Source organism: Hippocampus comes, unplaced genomic scaffold (genome assembly GCF_001891065.2).
Source record: "Hippocampus comes isolate QL1 unplaced genomic scaffold, H_comes_QL1_v1.1 scaffold110, whole genome shotgun sequence".
NCBI classification, from domain to species: Eukaryota; Metazoa; Chordata; class Actinopteri; order Syngnathiformes; family Syngnathidae; genus Hippocampus; species Hippocampus comes.
Genome location: NW_017805498.1, coordinates 1113465 through 1130657, shown reverse-complemented (window position 1 = coordinate 1130657; position 17193 = coordinate 1113465). Strand labels below are relative to the sequence as shown.

General features: G+C 40.4%; 1 protein-coding gene across 2 annotated transcripts in view; it reads left to right on the top strand.

Annotated features, from left to right (window-relative positions):
- Positions 1 to 17193, top strand: part of spon1b (spondin 1b) — an 89842-nt gene that overhangs the window by 20291 nt on the left and 52358 nt on the right. For both annotated transcript variants that reach the window (XM_019876922.1, XM_019876921.1), the window contains exon 3: positions 3610 to 3743. In XM_019876922.1, coding sequence (XP_019732481.1) covers positions 3610 to 3743 — 134 coding nt within the window. The remainder of the gene's footprint in view (positions 1 to 3609; positions 3744 to 17193) is intronic.

The following is a 17193-nucleotide window of genomic DNA, read 5'->3' as shown; positions in this document are numbered from 1 at the left end:
TTTTTTTTTTTCCCGGAATTTTCAGAAAAGTCCACTTTCATCTCTGGAGAAGGTAGAGGGTGTACATTTGGGTCAGTCTGTATGAGTTTGCGTCTGCTTGCGTGCATATCCTGAAGAAAGGCTTCAACAACCACAGGGACTTGGATATAAGTCTGTAAAATACCCGGAGAAGACCTCACATAGCAGTTTGAAAATGTACACACTAATTTACACTTCACGTTTGACTGCCAGCTTCTCTCTCACCTTACTGAATGAAAAAAAAAAAGGCACGCAGATTTTAACTATCAATGCAATAATCTGGAATAATGGATTGTCATTTCTTACTTTAGTTGCTGTCCGGTCACAATAGAACTTTGAAGACTGACGACTTGCATTAGTCATAAAACTTTTTTTAATTTTTTCAAATTTATGGGCAGATAGTGAGATGACTTGCGGTACAGATAAAACATGACCATTCCATAAATGACTCAACTCAACTCAACTCATGACGGTAATTAAGTCCTTAAAATGTAATTCCAAGTAAGATAAATGCCCGATGCTTAATTTGATAAAAAATTGGAAAATGGGTAGCTGTCTGCCTCACAGTTAAAAGTCATCGAATGAAAAATGTACTTTTTACTTTTTTTCAGTGGCACAGTGCTTGACACAGTTAAAAACAAAGGGTCTTTTGCGCCATTGTGGGTGTGAACACAGTTGGCTTCATTCAAGACCACTCGAAACAGCTCCTCTCATTCCCTTTAAAATCGGTGTGCGAGCGGTGCAGTCCTTGACGTGTGGAAAAAGAAACCGGTTTGCCCAATTTATTGTTGGTGTTCGAGGTCTGTGATTTACATTAGGGACATACAAGGGACGACAAGCAGCTCTCAACGGCCGGATGATATAGAGTGATCAGAGATCTGTGAAGTGTGCACTTGTAGACCACCTTCCACTCCAACCGCTTATTCATAGTTGTGCCGTGGCCGGTCAGATGATTTAAAATAAATAAATTAATAATAATGTGTTATATGAGTCAATTACTTGGACGGCCCGGTGATCCACTGGTTAGCGCCTCAGCCTCACAGTACAGAGGTGCAGGGTTCGATTGTGGCTCCGGCCTTCCTGTGTGGAGTTTGCATGTTCTCCCCATGCCTGTGTGGGTTTTCTCCGGGTACTCCGGTTTCCTTCCACATTCCAAAAACATGCGTGGCAGGTTAATGGAACACTCTAAATTGTCCCTAGGTGTGAGTATGAGTGTGTATGGTTGTTTGTCTGTGTGTGCCCTGCGATTGGCTGGCAACTAGTTCAGGATGTCCCCCGCATACTGCCCGGAGGCAGCTGGGATAGGCTCCAGCACACCCGCGACCCTTGTGAATGTCATAATTTTAAAATGTCTTCTCTCACTTGATTGGGGGCCAGTGTAAAACATTTAGGACTGGAGTTCTATCTATTTGGTCTGGTCAGTACCTAAGCTGCAGCAGTTTAATGTTCTTTTGAGGGAGTCCAGTCAGAAGACCGTTGAAATAATCAAGTGTAATGGAGAAAAAAGTAGGGATCAGTTTCTCCTGTTCAGTTTGGAACATGCACTCGTTCAGTCTGGCTATGTTTTTCAGCTGATAAAAGGCCGTTTTCGTGATTGACTTGATATGATTGTTGAAAGTCAGAGGGAAAACAGGGCTCTTTGGTAAAAATCAAATTCAGCCGCCACTTCCAAAGTCTCGGCTAACATGGCGGGAGGGCAAATTAGTAATTCAAACTTTCCAGTCTTTGAACAAAGAAATTTTAAGATTATAATTTGTGTATAATGAATCATTGAATTCAAACTTCAATCCAGCCAACCAAAACTGATTTTAAAGGAAAACAACACGTGAAAGTTTACAATAGTGACTCTTACTATATGTCAACTAACTAATATAAATGAAACATGAAACACATTGAAAATATTTTGTAGGGTTCTGCTTAAACTGCATACACATGAAGTTTCATATTTGATTTTCCTGTTTTATTAACACAAAAAGCCTGGTTGTCGAGTGGTTAGCACGTTGACTTCACAGTGCAGAGGTACCGGGTTCAATTCCATCTCCGGCCTTCCTGTGTGGAGTTTGCATGTTCTCCCCCGTGCTTGCGTGGGTTTTCTCCGGGTCCTCCGTTTTTTCCCACATTCCAAAAAACATGCATGGCAGGCTGATTGAACACTCGAAATTGTCCCTTGGTGTGAGTGTGAGTGTGAGTGCGGATGGTTGTTCGTCTGTGTGTGCCCTGCAATTGGTTGGCAACCGGTTCAGGGTGTCCCCCGCCTACTGCCCGAAGACTGCTGCGATAGGCTCCAGCACCCCCCGCGACCCTAGTGAGGATAAAGCGGTTCGGAAAATGAATGAATGAATGTCTGCAGTTCTTGTAGCTGCTTTTTTCGGGTCACATGTCCCTGGAATGTTTGCATTTCACAATGGGGTTCCCCCCACCTTGGAGATAAACCAGATTCCCTTGGAACTCTTGGAAGATGACCGAATATAGGTCCTCTTGTGTCTTGTGGAATGCCAAATCTGGAAAACTATAGAATTGCTGCATTGTGCAGCAATTAGTAATAAACTAATAAATAGTAATAGTGAATAGTAATAAAAAAAGTAATAAAAAAAATTCAACAATGAAGGATATGGTTGATAACTTCTATATTGATTTTGGACCCAATCTGGCGTAAATGGATCAAACCTTTGCTTCCTTTGGCCCCTTCTCGAACTTGCACTTTATCATCGTTTTTTTTTTTTCTCAACTTTTCTCTATTATGCTGTTTTCATTCTGACATGTTTGAGACAATTGTGTAAAACACTGAAAACAGTAAAAATGAAGGTTGTTGTGGACGGTCACAATTTTTGGGGGGAGCAAGCAGAGGCAAGAAAATAATGGAATCACTAAATTCTGAAGGAAGAACATATGAATGGAGTTTGTAATTTTTCAGTTCTAAAAGTTGAGCAGTTGAATAACAGGGGTCACACTTTGGAAAGCTGTTGCACCAAAGGATTGGCATGAATTATGGCTTCACCAAGAGAGATCAAGGAAAGAATGGGTGAAAATGGGAGTTAACATCTGTGACCCAACTGTAAGAAACCGCCGAAAGGAAATGTGATTTACATCCAGAAAACTCAAAACAAAAGCACAGAAACAAGGCTACAGTGGGCTCAAGCCAAGCAATCAAGGATCGTGAATCTCAAGTCTGCATTGGGCAAGGTGATGATGCTGGAACTTTTGTTTCGTCCAGTTCGAGTGAGATTGATCAAGACGACATTCACATTTCTACAGTCATTGATGATATGGGAGTCAGGTAAAGGCATTGGGGAGATGGCAGTCATAACATCTTTGATAAATGCATAAGTTTACGTTGACATTTGGGACACTTTTCTCATCCCATCAATTGAAAGGACATTTGGGGAAAACATAATTTTATATTATAATAATATGCATCTTACCAATAGAGCATCTACACTAAAGGTTTAAAAATGACCGTAAATCTGACCTAAAGAAGATTCTAGAAATACAAGATGATCAAATCAATTGAGGTTAAATATTCACAGAAAAACAGTTCTTGGCTTTCGGTCCGATAGATAACAACAATACTATATTCTGCCTTTTTTTTAGATCATTGATGAAGAGGACACACAGTTCATGACCAACTGTCCCCCGGCGGTGACGGAGAGCACGCCTCGCAGACGCACCAGGATACAGGTTTACTGGACAGCGCCACCTACTGGGAGTGGTTGTGTCATACTCAAGTAAGTTTTTTTTTTCCATTAGTTTTTCTTTCCCCCCCAAATGCTATCACAAACAACAGCATGAATATTATCACAGGGGGAGTTGACTCTGTTGTACCAGATTGATTTTGCCATCCATAATGCGTCAGAGTCTGGCATTTGCCCATTTATACGAAGGGGAATTTAATTTAACGATTGATACTTTCATTAGATACTCAAGCTGCCATCGCACTAATTCATTTTAATTTACAGAGGCATTAATTGAATGTGCAATAGGAATCATCTCACCTAACGATATGTCTCGTCATTGTACTTTCCCTTAATAACGGCATATTATTTTCTCTCAAAACTTGGAGTTTAACTAACATTACCACTGTTTGCAAGAACATTTAAAGTGTGGGTGACATGTATTGTATCTCTATGAAGGATATGTCTTCAATAATATGACTAGATGAGAAAACGGTCTTATCCCTGTTATTGCTTATTCCAAATAGTGGTATATTCAAAGCACAATCCAATATTTATTGTGAAGGGGTTGTCATCATAGAACCTCTATTAACATTACAGGCAATATTTGATCATTTCATACTCAGATAACAGTTAAGTACGACAAAAGACATGCCCACTGCCTACTGAAAATAAAACTTAAAAAAGTTAAATCAAGACTACACAGTGCCTCTGAAAAGTGTTTACAGCGCTCCACTTTTTCCACATTTTGTTGGGTTTCATCCTCAACCCAAAACGTAATAATTAAAGAAAAAATTTTCCTCAAAATCCCCATATTGACAAAGTGATTATTTTTATTTTTGCTAATTTATTAAAAATAAAAAAGTAAGAAATCGCATCTACATAAGTACTCACAACCTTTGCTCAACACTTTATTGATGCACCAAGGGCAGTAATTACAACCTCAAGTCTCTTTGAAAATGATGCCACATGCTTGGCACACCTATCTTTGGGTAGTTTTGTTGCCCATCCCACTTTGCAGCTCCTCTCAAGCTTCATCAGATTGCACGGGGCGTGTTGCTCCATGGCCATTTTCAGATCTCTCAATACAAGTCTGGATGCTGGCTGCCTCCCTCAAGCACAATCAGAGTTGTCTTGAAACCACTCCTTTTTGGTTTAGTCTGTGTGCTGAGGCTCGTTGTCCTGCACACAGAGTTAGACGTAGTTTTAGGTAGTCTAAAATCTAGTCCACTTTTTATAACCAAATTTGCAGATGCGCCGGAGGGCGTGGCAGGAACGACCCATGAGGTGTGGCGTGTCTACCAAATTCACAAACATGCTGAACAAGACTATGGCCCCAGCACGAATATGAAGATGCCCCTGTTTGTACGCCCAGCGCTGACTACTTACTGTTAGCAAATTGTCAGATGAGTTAGGGGGCGAGACAAGTCAGTGCACTGGACTGCCCAGAGAGGATGTAACACTGCCCCAAACGCCAAGCACATGGGCGCCACTTTGCCAAAAATATGTACTGAAGACTATTTGTGTTTTTTCTACTTAAAGAGTGTAATTTGCTAAGCCACAAAATGGGGAAAATAAATAAAACATTATTTCAATAATACATAAAACGGGAGCGGGAGATCTGTGAAAGCCCTTAACATTTGTGACTCAAATATGCTTCGGGTTAAATGTCCGTTTCTTCACTTTCATCTGTTAAACCGGCAGACAGAAACCTGTTGCAAGCTGCCTTTTCCATTGTCTGCCTTTCTCTGTCTTCATTGACAACTCTAGCTTTTCTCAATCTGTGTGGTTTTCATCTCCTCACGTAAATTCCAGAGAAATTCCATGACTCTCCCACAGCTGAGTGAGATGCACGAACATGCCTTTACCTCCTTGGTACGCTCCCAGTTGTTAGTTTTAATTTATCTGCTGCTTTATCTCTTGACAGATGGCATACATCGATCTCAGTGTTTGTTGGACAATAAATCCTCCTCTGCAAAAAGGCACATCTGCTATGCAAATTCACCTCCAATTACTGTCGCTGTCCCTCGTCAAGAGGAACACAAAGATTCAGCATAACACCATACAAATTCTGTTCCACTTCATCCAAACTTCCTCTAACTTGGCTGTCACTTTAACTTTTAAACTTGATGGATTTTTTTTCCCCAATGGCAAAGTCTTTTAAATCCCATTAATTATAAAAAGGAAGTATGTGCGTCCCCATTAAGTATAGGGAGCATTTGTTGAAGAAATGCCAGCAAGGCACATTTTCAGACAATTTTTTTGAACAAAAGACCTTGACTGCACCCAGAGAACACTCATTTTACATCAACATTTTACTGTAGTGTGTTTTTCTCTGGGCAGTCCAACAAATGTCTCAAATTATTCCTGGATGTTTTAAGAGCAACCTCCTTAATAATTTGCGGTGCTCCAGTAAACTTTTCTAACTGGCTTTGTCATTGAAACAGAGAGGTACGATTATATTTTTGAGGATCCTGCCAACTCAAACACCTACTGTTTCAAACTCGATGCAATTACACAATTAACATCACATTATCCATCCACCCATCCCTCAATTTTCTAATCTGCTTATCCTCACGAGGCTCCCAGGCGTGCTGGAGCCTACCCCAGCTGTCTTCAGGCAGTAGGCGAATCGCAGCCAATCGCAGGGCACACAGACGCGCTCACATTCACACCTAGGGATGATTTAGAGCAGGGGTCCCCAACCTTTTTTGCCCCACGGACCGGTTTAAGTCAGACAATATTTTCAGGGACCGGCATTTAAGGTGTGGCGGATTAATACAACAAAATAATATGGTATGAGCTGTATGAAAACTGTGGTGTTTTCGAAATATAATAATAAACACAAGGAGCGTCTAATCTGGTCGCAACACTCTTATCGCTCTGGTAATGTTTAATGCCTTCAAAATACGATACAACGCAAATTCAAAGTGCATGAAAATGACGACTCGCCACAGGCCCGAGCTTGATTTTCTGCTTTGCCAGCTCTTCGGTTTCATTTTAGCGGTAACCTATCACGTGACTGAGAAGCGCGTCAAGAGTGATGTACTGTAGACGGATATAACAGAGAATCCTGTGCGTTTTTCAAAATAAAACATCTTTCAGATTCCAAAATGAATAAAACGGAAGTAATCAAGTAATTTGTTCTTTCTGTGCGGCCCGGTACCAAATGCCCTGCGGACCGGTACCGGTCTGCGGACCGGCGGTTGGGGACCCCTGATTTAGAGTGTTCCATTAGTGGTTATGATTGCATGACTGTCCATGTTTTATGGTATGTATTGTGTTATATCTCTGTACAGTCAAACCTCGGTTTTCGAACGTCTCTGTTATCGACCAAATCGGATTTCGACCAGAGAATTAGAGTTTTTTACACCTCAGATTACGACCGAAAACCGGTTTTCGACCAAACTGAGCAAACTCGAATACGCCACTCGACTCCTCGCGGCTTCCTTACACGATGAAGTGACGCTTCCTCGTGTAACGTTCATTGTGAGCAGACGTGTTTGTTGTGATTTATGCATATCTGACTGTTTTTTATATTAATTCTGCAGTGTATTAGCCCCTAATAATGGGCTAATAAAATTGTTTCGAATTTCGAACAAATCGCTTTTCGAACAGTCTTCTGGAATGGATTATGGTTGAAAACCGAGGTATGACTGTATTTTGTTGTTTTATGTTAGCTGTTCTGTAAAGGCGGCGTGGTAATCGACTCGTTAGCATGTCGGCCTCACAGTGCAGAGGTGAAGGGTTTGATCTCAAGCTCTGACCTTCCTGCGTGGAGTTTGCATGTTCTCCGTGTGCTTGTGTGGATTTTCTCTGGGTACTCCGGTCTCCTCCCGCATTCCAAAATCATGCAAAGTATGTAAATTGAACACTAATTGTCGCTCAGTGTCACTGCGAGTGTGAATGATTATCTATCTGTGCGCTGTGATTGGCTGGCAACCAGTTCAGGGTGTACCCCGCCTGCTGCCCGAAGACAGGTGAGATAGGCTCCTGTCCACCCGTAACCCTCATGAGGATAAATGGATTAGAAAATGGCTGGATGGCTGGATGTTCTGTTTCCGTTGCAGCTGTTGTGAAAGCTTTTTGTTGCTTTCAAACTGAGCTTGTAGCAGACGTGTGCACGTTTTCAGATGACGTCTTTGATCCACTGGTGAAAAGGACACTTTGATTCACTCCTCTTTCATCTACAACTGCTTCAAACAACAAAGTGTATGTAGGAAAAGTGGTTCAGATTGCACGACTGTCTGTGTCTTATGCGTTGTGTTGTATTATTTTGTCATTTTATGCTAACTGTTCTTTTGATGGCGGCGCAGGCACCCGCAGCGGCTCCTCTAGTTGTCGTGTTGTCTGGTTGAGAGGGAGGAAATGTCATCTGTGCTGTATGTTGCACATATAGCGCATTTGACAATAAAGTTGTACTTGACTTGACTTGATATAAAATAAGATTTTTTTGTATTGCCACGTATGCTTTTGGAATGTAAGAGGAAACCGGAGTACCCGGAGAAAACCCACGCAGGCATGGGGAGAACATGCAAACTCCACACGGGAAGGCTGGAGCCAGAATTGAACCATGCATTTTTGCACTGAGGCGGACTTGCTAACCAGTCAACCATCCTGTCGCCACACATCCAAAATACTTGAATAAGTTTAATTATGGGACACAATCTACTCATCTGGTTCCAGAATCGAGCATTTTTACTAAATAAATGTAAATCTTCCTTTGACCAGTTACTTTTCAGCCTGTGGAAAGTTGCCAAGAACCTTCAGTAGAAGTGTATTTAATTTAGCAAAAACATTGTGTAAACATTTAAATTCTGCATTGATGTGCATGCATTCATCCCGTATGCTACTGCGCCTTACAACAAATAGCTTGTTCCTTTGTAAATACCGATTCCCATTCTTTAAACTCTTGTACTTGTTTAACTAGAATGACAATCACACTTTGAAAGTGCCAAACAGTTGGATTATTATATGAAAACAGATTTGTTATCATTCATATGAATCTGGTGTGACAGTGGCATTGCGGTGTTAACCTGACACGGCAGATTGATTGCTTCATAAATCCATCTGGGAAAGAGAAATTCTTTAGAGCAGGGACTGAAAAAGGTGAAGTTCTGTTTTTCAAATCCATTACGAGTCAATCAGATCAAAAATGAAGTGTTCACTAACAATGCATAGTAATATCATAATATGCAGTAAGTCCCTTCAACCGGGGTTCAGACTGATTGTAAGTTATTTTTGCAGCCATAATTGGTTGAATCTCAAGCTTGGCAAAACCAGTCAGTGAGCGCTTACAATTTGCCGTGCAAGGTCACTCCTGTGGTATTTGTTTTTTTTTTTTTTTTTTTTTTTTTTTTGGTTGTATTTCTTGAAGTGGATTTTATGACACGGCATTTCAATTCTTTTTTCATCACAAACCACATTTACGCATTAACTCAACCATGATCTTTGAGGCTAGCATGTGGATTGAAAATGTGTGGACCTCTGCCAGGGGCGAAAGATGTATGTCCTAATAAAGTGATGAGGATTTTTTTTTTTCTGCATCCAAAGAAACAAACTGCAATAAGGTCTGAACTGAAGTTGCGTTGGTCATGAACATTTCCAACCATGCATACCCATTTTTTTTTTTTTTTTTTGGAAATTTAAGAAGCAAAGGTTCATCCATCCATTCGTTTTCTATACTGCGCCAATCCTTATGGATCGGGGGTGAGCTGGAGCTAATCCCATTTGACACTGGGCAATAGGCACACTAAATTTTGTAATGGTCGCGAGCCAATCAACCCAACAGCCATTCACACCCGCATTCTCATCAATGTGCAAATTTGACAATTCATCTGGCGTACTCTTCGAAAACTCATGAAAGCAGACCAGAGCTGAGATTCCTAACCCGAAACTCAGAACTTTGAGAGGCAGACCTGCCACCGAGTAAGAACTCATGCCGCTGAAACAAATGTCTTTGGCTAAAGAAAAAAATAAGACCACGCTGAATTCATTACATTTAACTATAAATTTTGCTCATCACACCGGAAGGGTTGCCTTTTTGAGTCATTTTAATTGAATTAAAGGGTTTTGGGGGAAGAGGGCCAATAGAATTTATACTTAGTTATGCAAAAGCTGTATATCGAAAATAAGCGGACTGTGAAGCATTCACCTCAATCTCTCGGCAAGTAAAACAAGTCAGCAACTTTTAAACAACTCTCTCGATCAAGTGTTGTCTCTGCTCAACTCAGCCGCTGGCACTGGCACTGGAACTCACTGAGCGCTCTTCTTTCTGAGCCTTGAGGGAGGAAGTCAAATGTCAGACCTTCCTCAGCTGGCTGTTGCCTTCACTCTTTTCAATCATTCCATACAAGTGTCTACCTCTAAAGAAACAGCAAGTGCTGACTCTGCCCAAGGGAATGATAAAGTTGGTGCTTGGTTTCACTAGTTTGGAAAACTTTTTTTACTACAAATTCAGTTTTTTTTTTTTTTTTTTTTTGTTTTTTTGGTCTTTGTGTCCTTCTTTAAACAGATACAGTGAAACTCCTCTACAACGAAACCTACATGGGCGAAAATACCCCCTAGTGTGAAAAAATCTTCATGCATTAACACCATTCCCACTTTCCTGCCCCCCATACAACGAAAAAAACCCTGTTGCGTTATACGAAATCTTTTTCTCTGCTCTTGCCTCGCGATGAGATTCACTACAACGAAGTCTAATCCAACAGTGACCTCTACTGCTTCGTTCGGAAACGACAACAGCAACCACCACACTGGTTTACACATGCGCAGTAGTCCAGGAAGTATTTGTTATTGTTAGTTTCAGCCACAGTAAGAACATTGCATTGCTAAAATGGCTAAAAAACGGACCTTTGGATGTCAAGCAGCTAAGACATGAAGAGCTTTGACGCCACATACGTTTGTGTGTGCGTGTACACATACGTTTGTGTGTGTGCGTTTGTGTGTGTTTACATCTGAGATCAAATTTGCTACAGTGAAAAACCCCCTGTTGTGAAAAGTTTCTTGCTGCAAACATGATTTCGTTGTAGAGGAGTTTCACTGTAGAAAAATCATTGCAAAATTAGTGGGATTAACTTTCAAAACTTGTTCAAACGAGATTGTGGAACATGGTGACATCAATGAAAACTTTCCCTGTTCAGACGCTTGTTGAAATTATGAATTTGCTAATTATCATGCCAATTACAGAACATTTACAAATGTCCGCAAGTAGGAACTCGCAATATTAATACACACAAAGACGGAGAGACAGTCAGAGGCTCGCGCTCACACACACACACACACACACACACACACACACACACACACACACACACACACACACAAAGGAATGCTTCATATCCTTGAAATAAAAGGTTTTCTTCAACTCTGTTGTGAAGTAACAATAAATTACAGGCTATTGCAAAGACTTTGACAACAGAAAGAAATGTGGCAGGGATCCATTAAAAAATAAATATTTGAAAATAACGTCCAGCTGTTTAATATTCCATCTTCTTCTGAGTTGGCACGTTGAGTGTATGTTCTGTGTATCTATTAGTTGCTTCAACCCTGCTGTTAGGAAGCCGCACAGGTACACAATGTTATTACACTATAGCACAAGTTTTGGTGTTGACAAAAAAAAAAAAGTAACCCTTATGAAAAATGTTTGAATTGAGCAAGCGAATCGTTTATTTTCATTGGACATGCATGGGCTTCGCCATCTATGTGAGCGAACGTCACCGCCGACAAGACGAGCATTAACATTTTTTTGTTCCTCTTGTTTTATGTTGTCTTGAGAGGGAAGACATTTCATCTGTGCTGTATGTGTAACATACAGCACAGATGAAATGTGAAACTCAATTTGACAATAAAGTTGTATCCAATCCAATCCAAACATCTACTGTAGCTTCTTTGTGCTCAGCTCAGCAGTTGGAGAACTTTGCTGATTTTAAATAGTTTCAGAATGGGTGACGGACTCATACCAAACATTCAAGTTTGTCCACTGTACAAATGTCAGTCTTTCATTCATTCATTTTCTGATCCGCTTATCCTCACAAGGGTCGCGGGGGGCGCTGGAGACTATCCCAGCCATCTTCAGGCAGTAGGCGGGGGATACCCTGAACCGGTTGCCAGCCAATCGCAGGGCACACAGAGACGAACAACCATCCGCGCTCATACTCACACCTAGGGACAATTTGGAGTGTTCAATCAGCCTGGCATGCATGTTTTTGAAATGTGGGCGGAAACCGGAGTATCCGGAGAAAACCCACCCAGGCCCGGGTGAGAACATGCAAATCCCACACAGGGAGGCCGGAGCTGGAATTGAACCCGGTACCTCTGCACTGTGAGGTCGATGCGCTAACCACTGGATCACCAGGCTGCCAAATGTCAGTCTATCTGATCGGTATCAGCCTTAAATAAGTTTTGATCTGAAAATTATGTTTCGTATGTCCTATTTTTGATGAGTGCTGCCTGAATTTAATGAATACATGAAAAAGAAAATGTGCTGCAGTTGGTCGTTCCTCAAAAGGTTTTTTGTTGGAAAAAACAAACCAAAAAAATTAGACAGGTTACTGGCTGGCTGGCTAAGTGTTGGTCTCAGTCCAGTCACTTTCATAAGTGACTTGAAGGAAATGGATGGTCACTGTTTTGGTTCATAGTCACGGAAAGATTTATTCATTTTAAACAACATTTAAAAAGAAAGGTGTGAGCTGTGAGCTTATCCAGACTGCTTGTTATCATCGAGGTGCGCTAAGAGTTAGCAGGCTAGCCCTCCACCCACAACCTGTAAATAAATACTAATTACTGTCATGAATAACCCACAGCTTTATTATTTAAACACCATACACACAAACAAACAAACAAATGTGTGTTCCCTGTTGGTGTCACTTACTGCAAGTGTTTTTCAAACCTTTTTGAGCCAAGGCACACTTCTTTCATTTAAAAAAATCTCGCGGCCCACCACTGGCTAAAAAAGTGAAAAAAAAAGCTTATTTTAACAATTAACGTGTTATATTGTTACTATAACCGTTTTTTTCACATTGAAGAATGCTGTTATAACAGCTTGAATTGGATTCAAATACTGCCCGAAGACGGCTGGGATAGGCTCCAGCACCCCCCGCGACCCTAGTGAGGATCAAGCGGTTCGGAAAATGAATGAATGAATGAATGAATAAACACAAAGGAAAAAGTATTTGATAATCTTTCATATTTTCTGTTTCACCGTCATCCTGCATTCATGTGTCACAAATTCGCTTGACTCCAGTCTAAACACAAGGCAATTGGCTAGCTGTTGGTGCTCTGTAGCGGTACGGAAGGGTCCTACACGATTACTTTGCCGGGCGATTGACCGCACAGGCATCATATCTGTCAACTTGTATGTTTTCCTCGTATGTTATACGTTTTTTTTATCATTTCAAATCATGTATGGCGTATTCCAACTTTTATACAGAAAAAAAAAAAAAAACAATTGTGAACTGATCTCACAAAGACCATTTTGGCTCAAATCCAGATCGTCTCACCTGCTCGTAGCCAACGACAATGCCATCGTCGATCGCTACTATTGTCATGGCAAACCAGCAAAAGTAATCCCCAATTGTATTTTTTTTTTTCATCGCTGCGTACGGTCAGATTGATAAAGCATGATGTGCGCATGCGCGGTAAACCGTTGTACGGGTTTTTGTTGCTTTGTAAGTAATAATTTATAAGGGCAGCTATTAGCCGAGGTTGACAGCTATGAGGCATACAAATTGGATATTTTCCTGCGGCACACCTAACCATGTCACAGGCACAGGGCTTGAAAAACACTGACTTACTGTATAGTGCCAAAATGATGACCGTGCTTTGGATTTGAATTATGGATGCTCAAGCGGATGCTGCGGCTTCCTCTGGCATTCCAAAATGTTGCATATTAATCATCCAAAATAAAATCGGTAAAAATTCATGTTGTATCGATTTTTGTTGTTTGATTTTTTTTTAACATATTTGGAGTTGGGAGTCATCCGAAATTAATTAAAAGTATTCAAGTTCCATTACATTAATATTATGGTACTTGGATTATGTTAAGAACTAAATTTTTTAAGGGGTAACAAATAACTTTTATCCAAATACATTTTTAAAGCAACCCTCCCTACCCAGCCCAAAAGTCACATTTTTAGTATTCTTCCCTGACACACAAATGCAAACGTTTTTGCACAATAGGTCATTCAGAGTCATTCTGAAAGTCTCCAGCCTAATGCTCCAACAAAGAGATGGTGAGGTGTAGACGTGAGAGGAATTGTCAGATGCCACTTTAAGGAATAAAGAAGTCATTTAGTTCACTGAGGTTTTGAAACCACCAAGACCTCCTTCTCTTTTTGTTCTGTGATCAATACTTATATCTCCGTCTGCATTAAGTCTGAAGAGTTTAGAACACGTCAACAGTTCAACTCACAGTTTGCTGTCACTGGGCGAGCTGACAGTTTGTTGACTTTCCTGTTGTTCTTGCAGCAACAGCATGAGAATACTGATGGCGAGACTCAGCAGAACTTTGACATGAGACGAACATGGACAAACATTTCGAGAGAGGTGGTGGACTTGCATATAGTGCTTGTACAAGTTTCTTGGAACCTGGGTTGGAAAACTTGTCATTCTCAATGTCCTTTGGCTCTTTTTGCTACCCACCCATGTAGGAAGACTTTTCTTTCAGAGCATATTTGGATGAACTCAACCTCAACTACCAGAAGGACACTATGACCTTTTAAACATTCACAAACACTTGCAAGGACATACGCTGTGAGGACTGTGAGGAATTTGTTTTTGGAAGCACAAAGTACTGTACATAATATTGAAGCCAAAGTCTGAAAACTATTTCAGTGCCAAATGTTGCCGAAAAAAACTGCTTCTTTACAGAGTTCCACTTCTTCCCTTACGGCTGGATTAAAGTTCATTTTTATTCAGTTCATTTTTTTACAGTTCTCCCATGACTAGATGACATAATGTAGTGGTCGGGACTCATTATTCTCTAGTATTGAGGCTAAAATAAATTTAGCATGAGCTGAATCTACAAATACTCTTACTTCTACAGTATATCACAATTATAGTTGTTGGTGAAATAATGCAAATAAAACTTATTGTATCATTCTTGAATAGGTGGCAGCAACCTGGATTTGAACATGAAATCCATAATTTCCGCACTAGAAAACACTCCTGATTAAGGGCAGTTAAATTTAGCCATAAAACGAAAGTTATGCACACATTGGCCGCTTTATATTAATTCATATCCCTGGGTTCCCATATTATAACATGGTATATTTGCATAAAAACCTTTATTTTTCTTAAACAATGGTAGATGCTTTTTCTTTCCCCCCCCCAAACAATGCCGAACGCAGCCAGTTGCTCAGTACCATCCGAGAACCTCTCAGTCTCTCGTTGTCACATGAGGCCAATTTGCCGACAAGCTTCAGCTTCACCGCAGTGCAGTGCAATCTTTGGAAATCAGTTTGTTGCGTGTTGTAGAGATGCAGGGTTCAAAGTTTGGGAAAAAAGTAACGCCTTATAGTCTGAAAATCACGGTAATTGATCAAGTAAGATCATTCTATCTATCCAGCTATACCAACCTTTTTTTTGTGCCTTGGATTGGTTTCAGCTTTTTTTTTTTTTTTTTTTTTTTTTTTAATGGACAGGAATGGAAAGAAATAAACACTAACTATTCAAACTACTACTCACCATGGCGCTGAATGTGGCTGTTGTATATCGTGAGCTTGTTTCTCTTCAAGAAACTGGTCTTGGGATAATGGGAGACAATAACACAAAAAATGTGTCCAGTCCACATTTGTTGTTTTAGTCGCCACAATTCCAGATAATCCTGCTTCACAAACACATTACGTCGGAAATGGAAGCAAGGTAGTCAGTGATATTTTGGCAGTTTTATAGGAGGCCTCAGTTGCCACATATTATATTATGCGGAGCATGCTCAACATTTACAGCTAATAATGTTAAGGCCATAGTATCACCTTTACATTGCACCATAAAGGTGCAATGTAAATGTTTAGAAACATGTCAGGAATGCTGCTACAAGCTACAAAGTTTAATCAAAGTTGAATGTAATATCATCATTTATTTTTAGTTTGTACAAAGAATTCAGGCTGTAAAGGTAATGATGGTTATATAAGAGAAGTTGCTTGTTCGTGTGATATGCTGTGATTGACCTGTGATCTGATGAGTCGACTAATTGCAACTACTATTGGTGACTAGTCAACTACCGTATTTTTCGCGCTACAAGGTGCTTCGGAGTTTCAGGCTCACCTTCAATGAATGGCCCATTTAAAAACGCTCCTGTCTGGGTGCGCAGCTCATTTAGTTTTCATATAGAGGGCGCACCATCTTATAAGGCGCATAGAACAGAAGCTACCATAGCGGCTGCGGTTGCATTTTGCATCCACTAGATGGAGCTATGCTAAAGGGAATATAATACAATACAATACAATACAGGTTTATCTATATAAAGCTTTCACAACCGCTGCAGCTGTAACAAAGTGCTTTACAGAACATTTAAAATACTACGTCCAAGAAATCAGAATATTGATCCATATATAAGGCACATCAGATTATAATTTTGAGAAAATTGAATGCTTCTAGTTGCACCTTATAGTGCGGAAAATACTGTAGCACAGTAATCATTTGTGGCAGCCCGAGGTGAGAATTGTTATTGCATGGCTTACACGGACTGAGTGCCCAACATTGTGCTCAACGTTATTCACGTGACGTGTATAAAATGTGCCAGGGAATACAGAAAATGAAACCTGAATTAGAAATGTGTGTTGTAACCTCCGCCTTCCCAAATGAACCTCCTGCCACCCCTCGCCACCAGGGGTGTAGTGGGCGTGGTACGCGGGGGTACGCCGTACACCCACTTCTCCCGACGCCACATTAAAATTTTATTGAAATGTTTGTTGATCATTGTTCTAATGCGAGTTATGCTTAATAACGTTGGCCTGTGATTATTTTGGAGTAGTAAAACATTAAATTTAACGTTAGTTCAACTGGTGTTGTAGCCTATGATTGATGTTCTGTATGTATATATAGAACATCCCAGAATCGCGTACACCCACTTAAAAAAATCCTCACTACACCACTGCTCGCCACCCCAAGGTAAAACTGTCAAGAGATGCCAGTGAGCAGCATTGACTGACTCCTTGAGGTTGCATTTGAAGATAATGTACTACTTTGCACTGTAGTTTCCAATTCAAAATATTAAATGCATCATCGGAATAAGCGCATTTTCAATGGTGACATCTTGACAGCTATAGGATGCAATATTTGCATGGTCAGTGATTTGTGTTACTCCTGACCTCACGTTGTCATCTGCAATCTAGAGTCTGGAATTTTAAAGGAATATCACTACTTTTTTTTGTTTGTTTTCCAAGGAAAAATAAGGAAAGACAGACATTGCATGTCACTCTAGCTGACAGTCCCTAGACACCATGACCACCTCCATTTTTTATTTTGATTTGAATTTTATTGGTGCATTGAGTGATTAAATGAC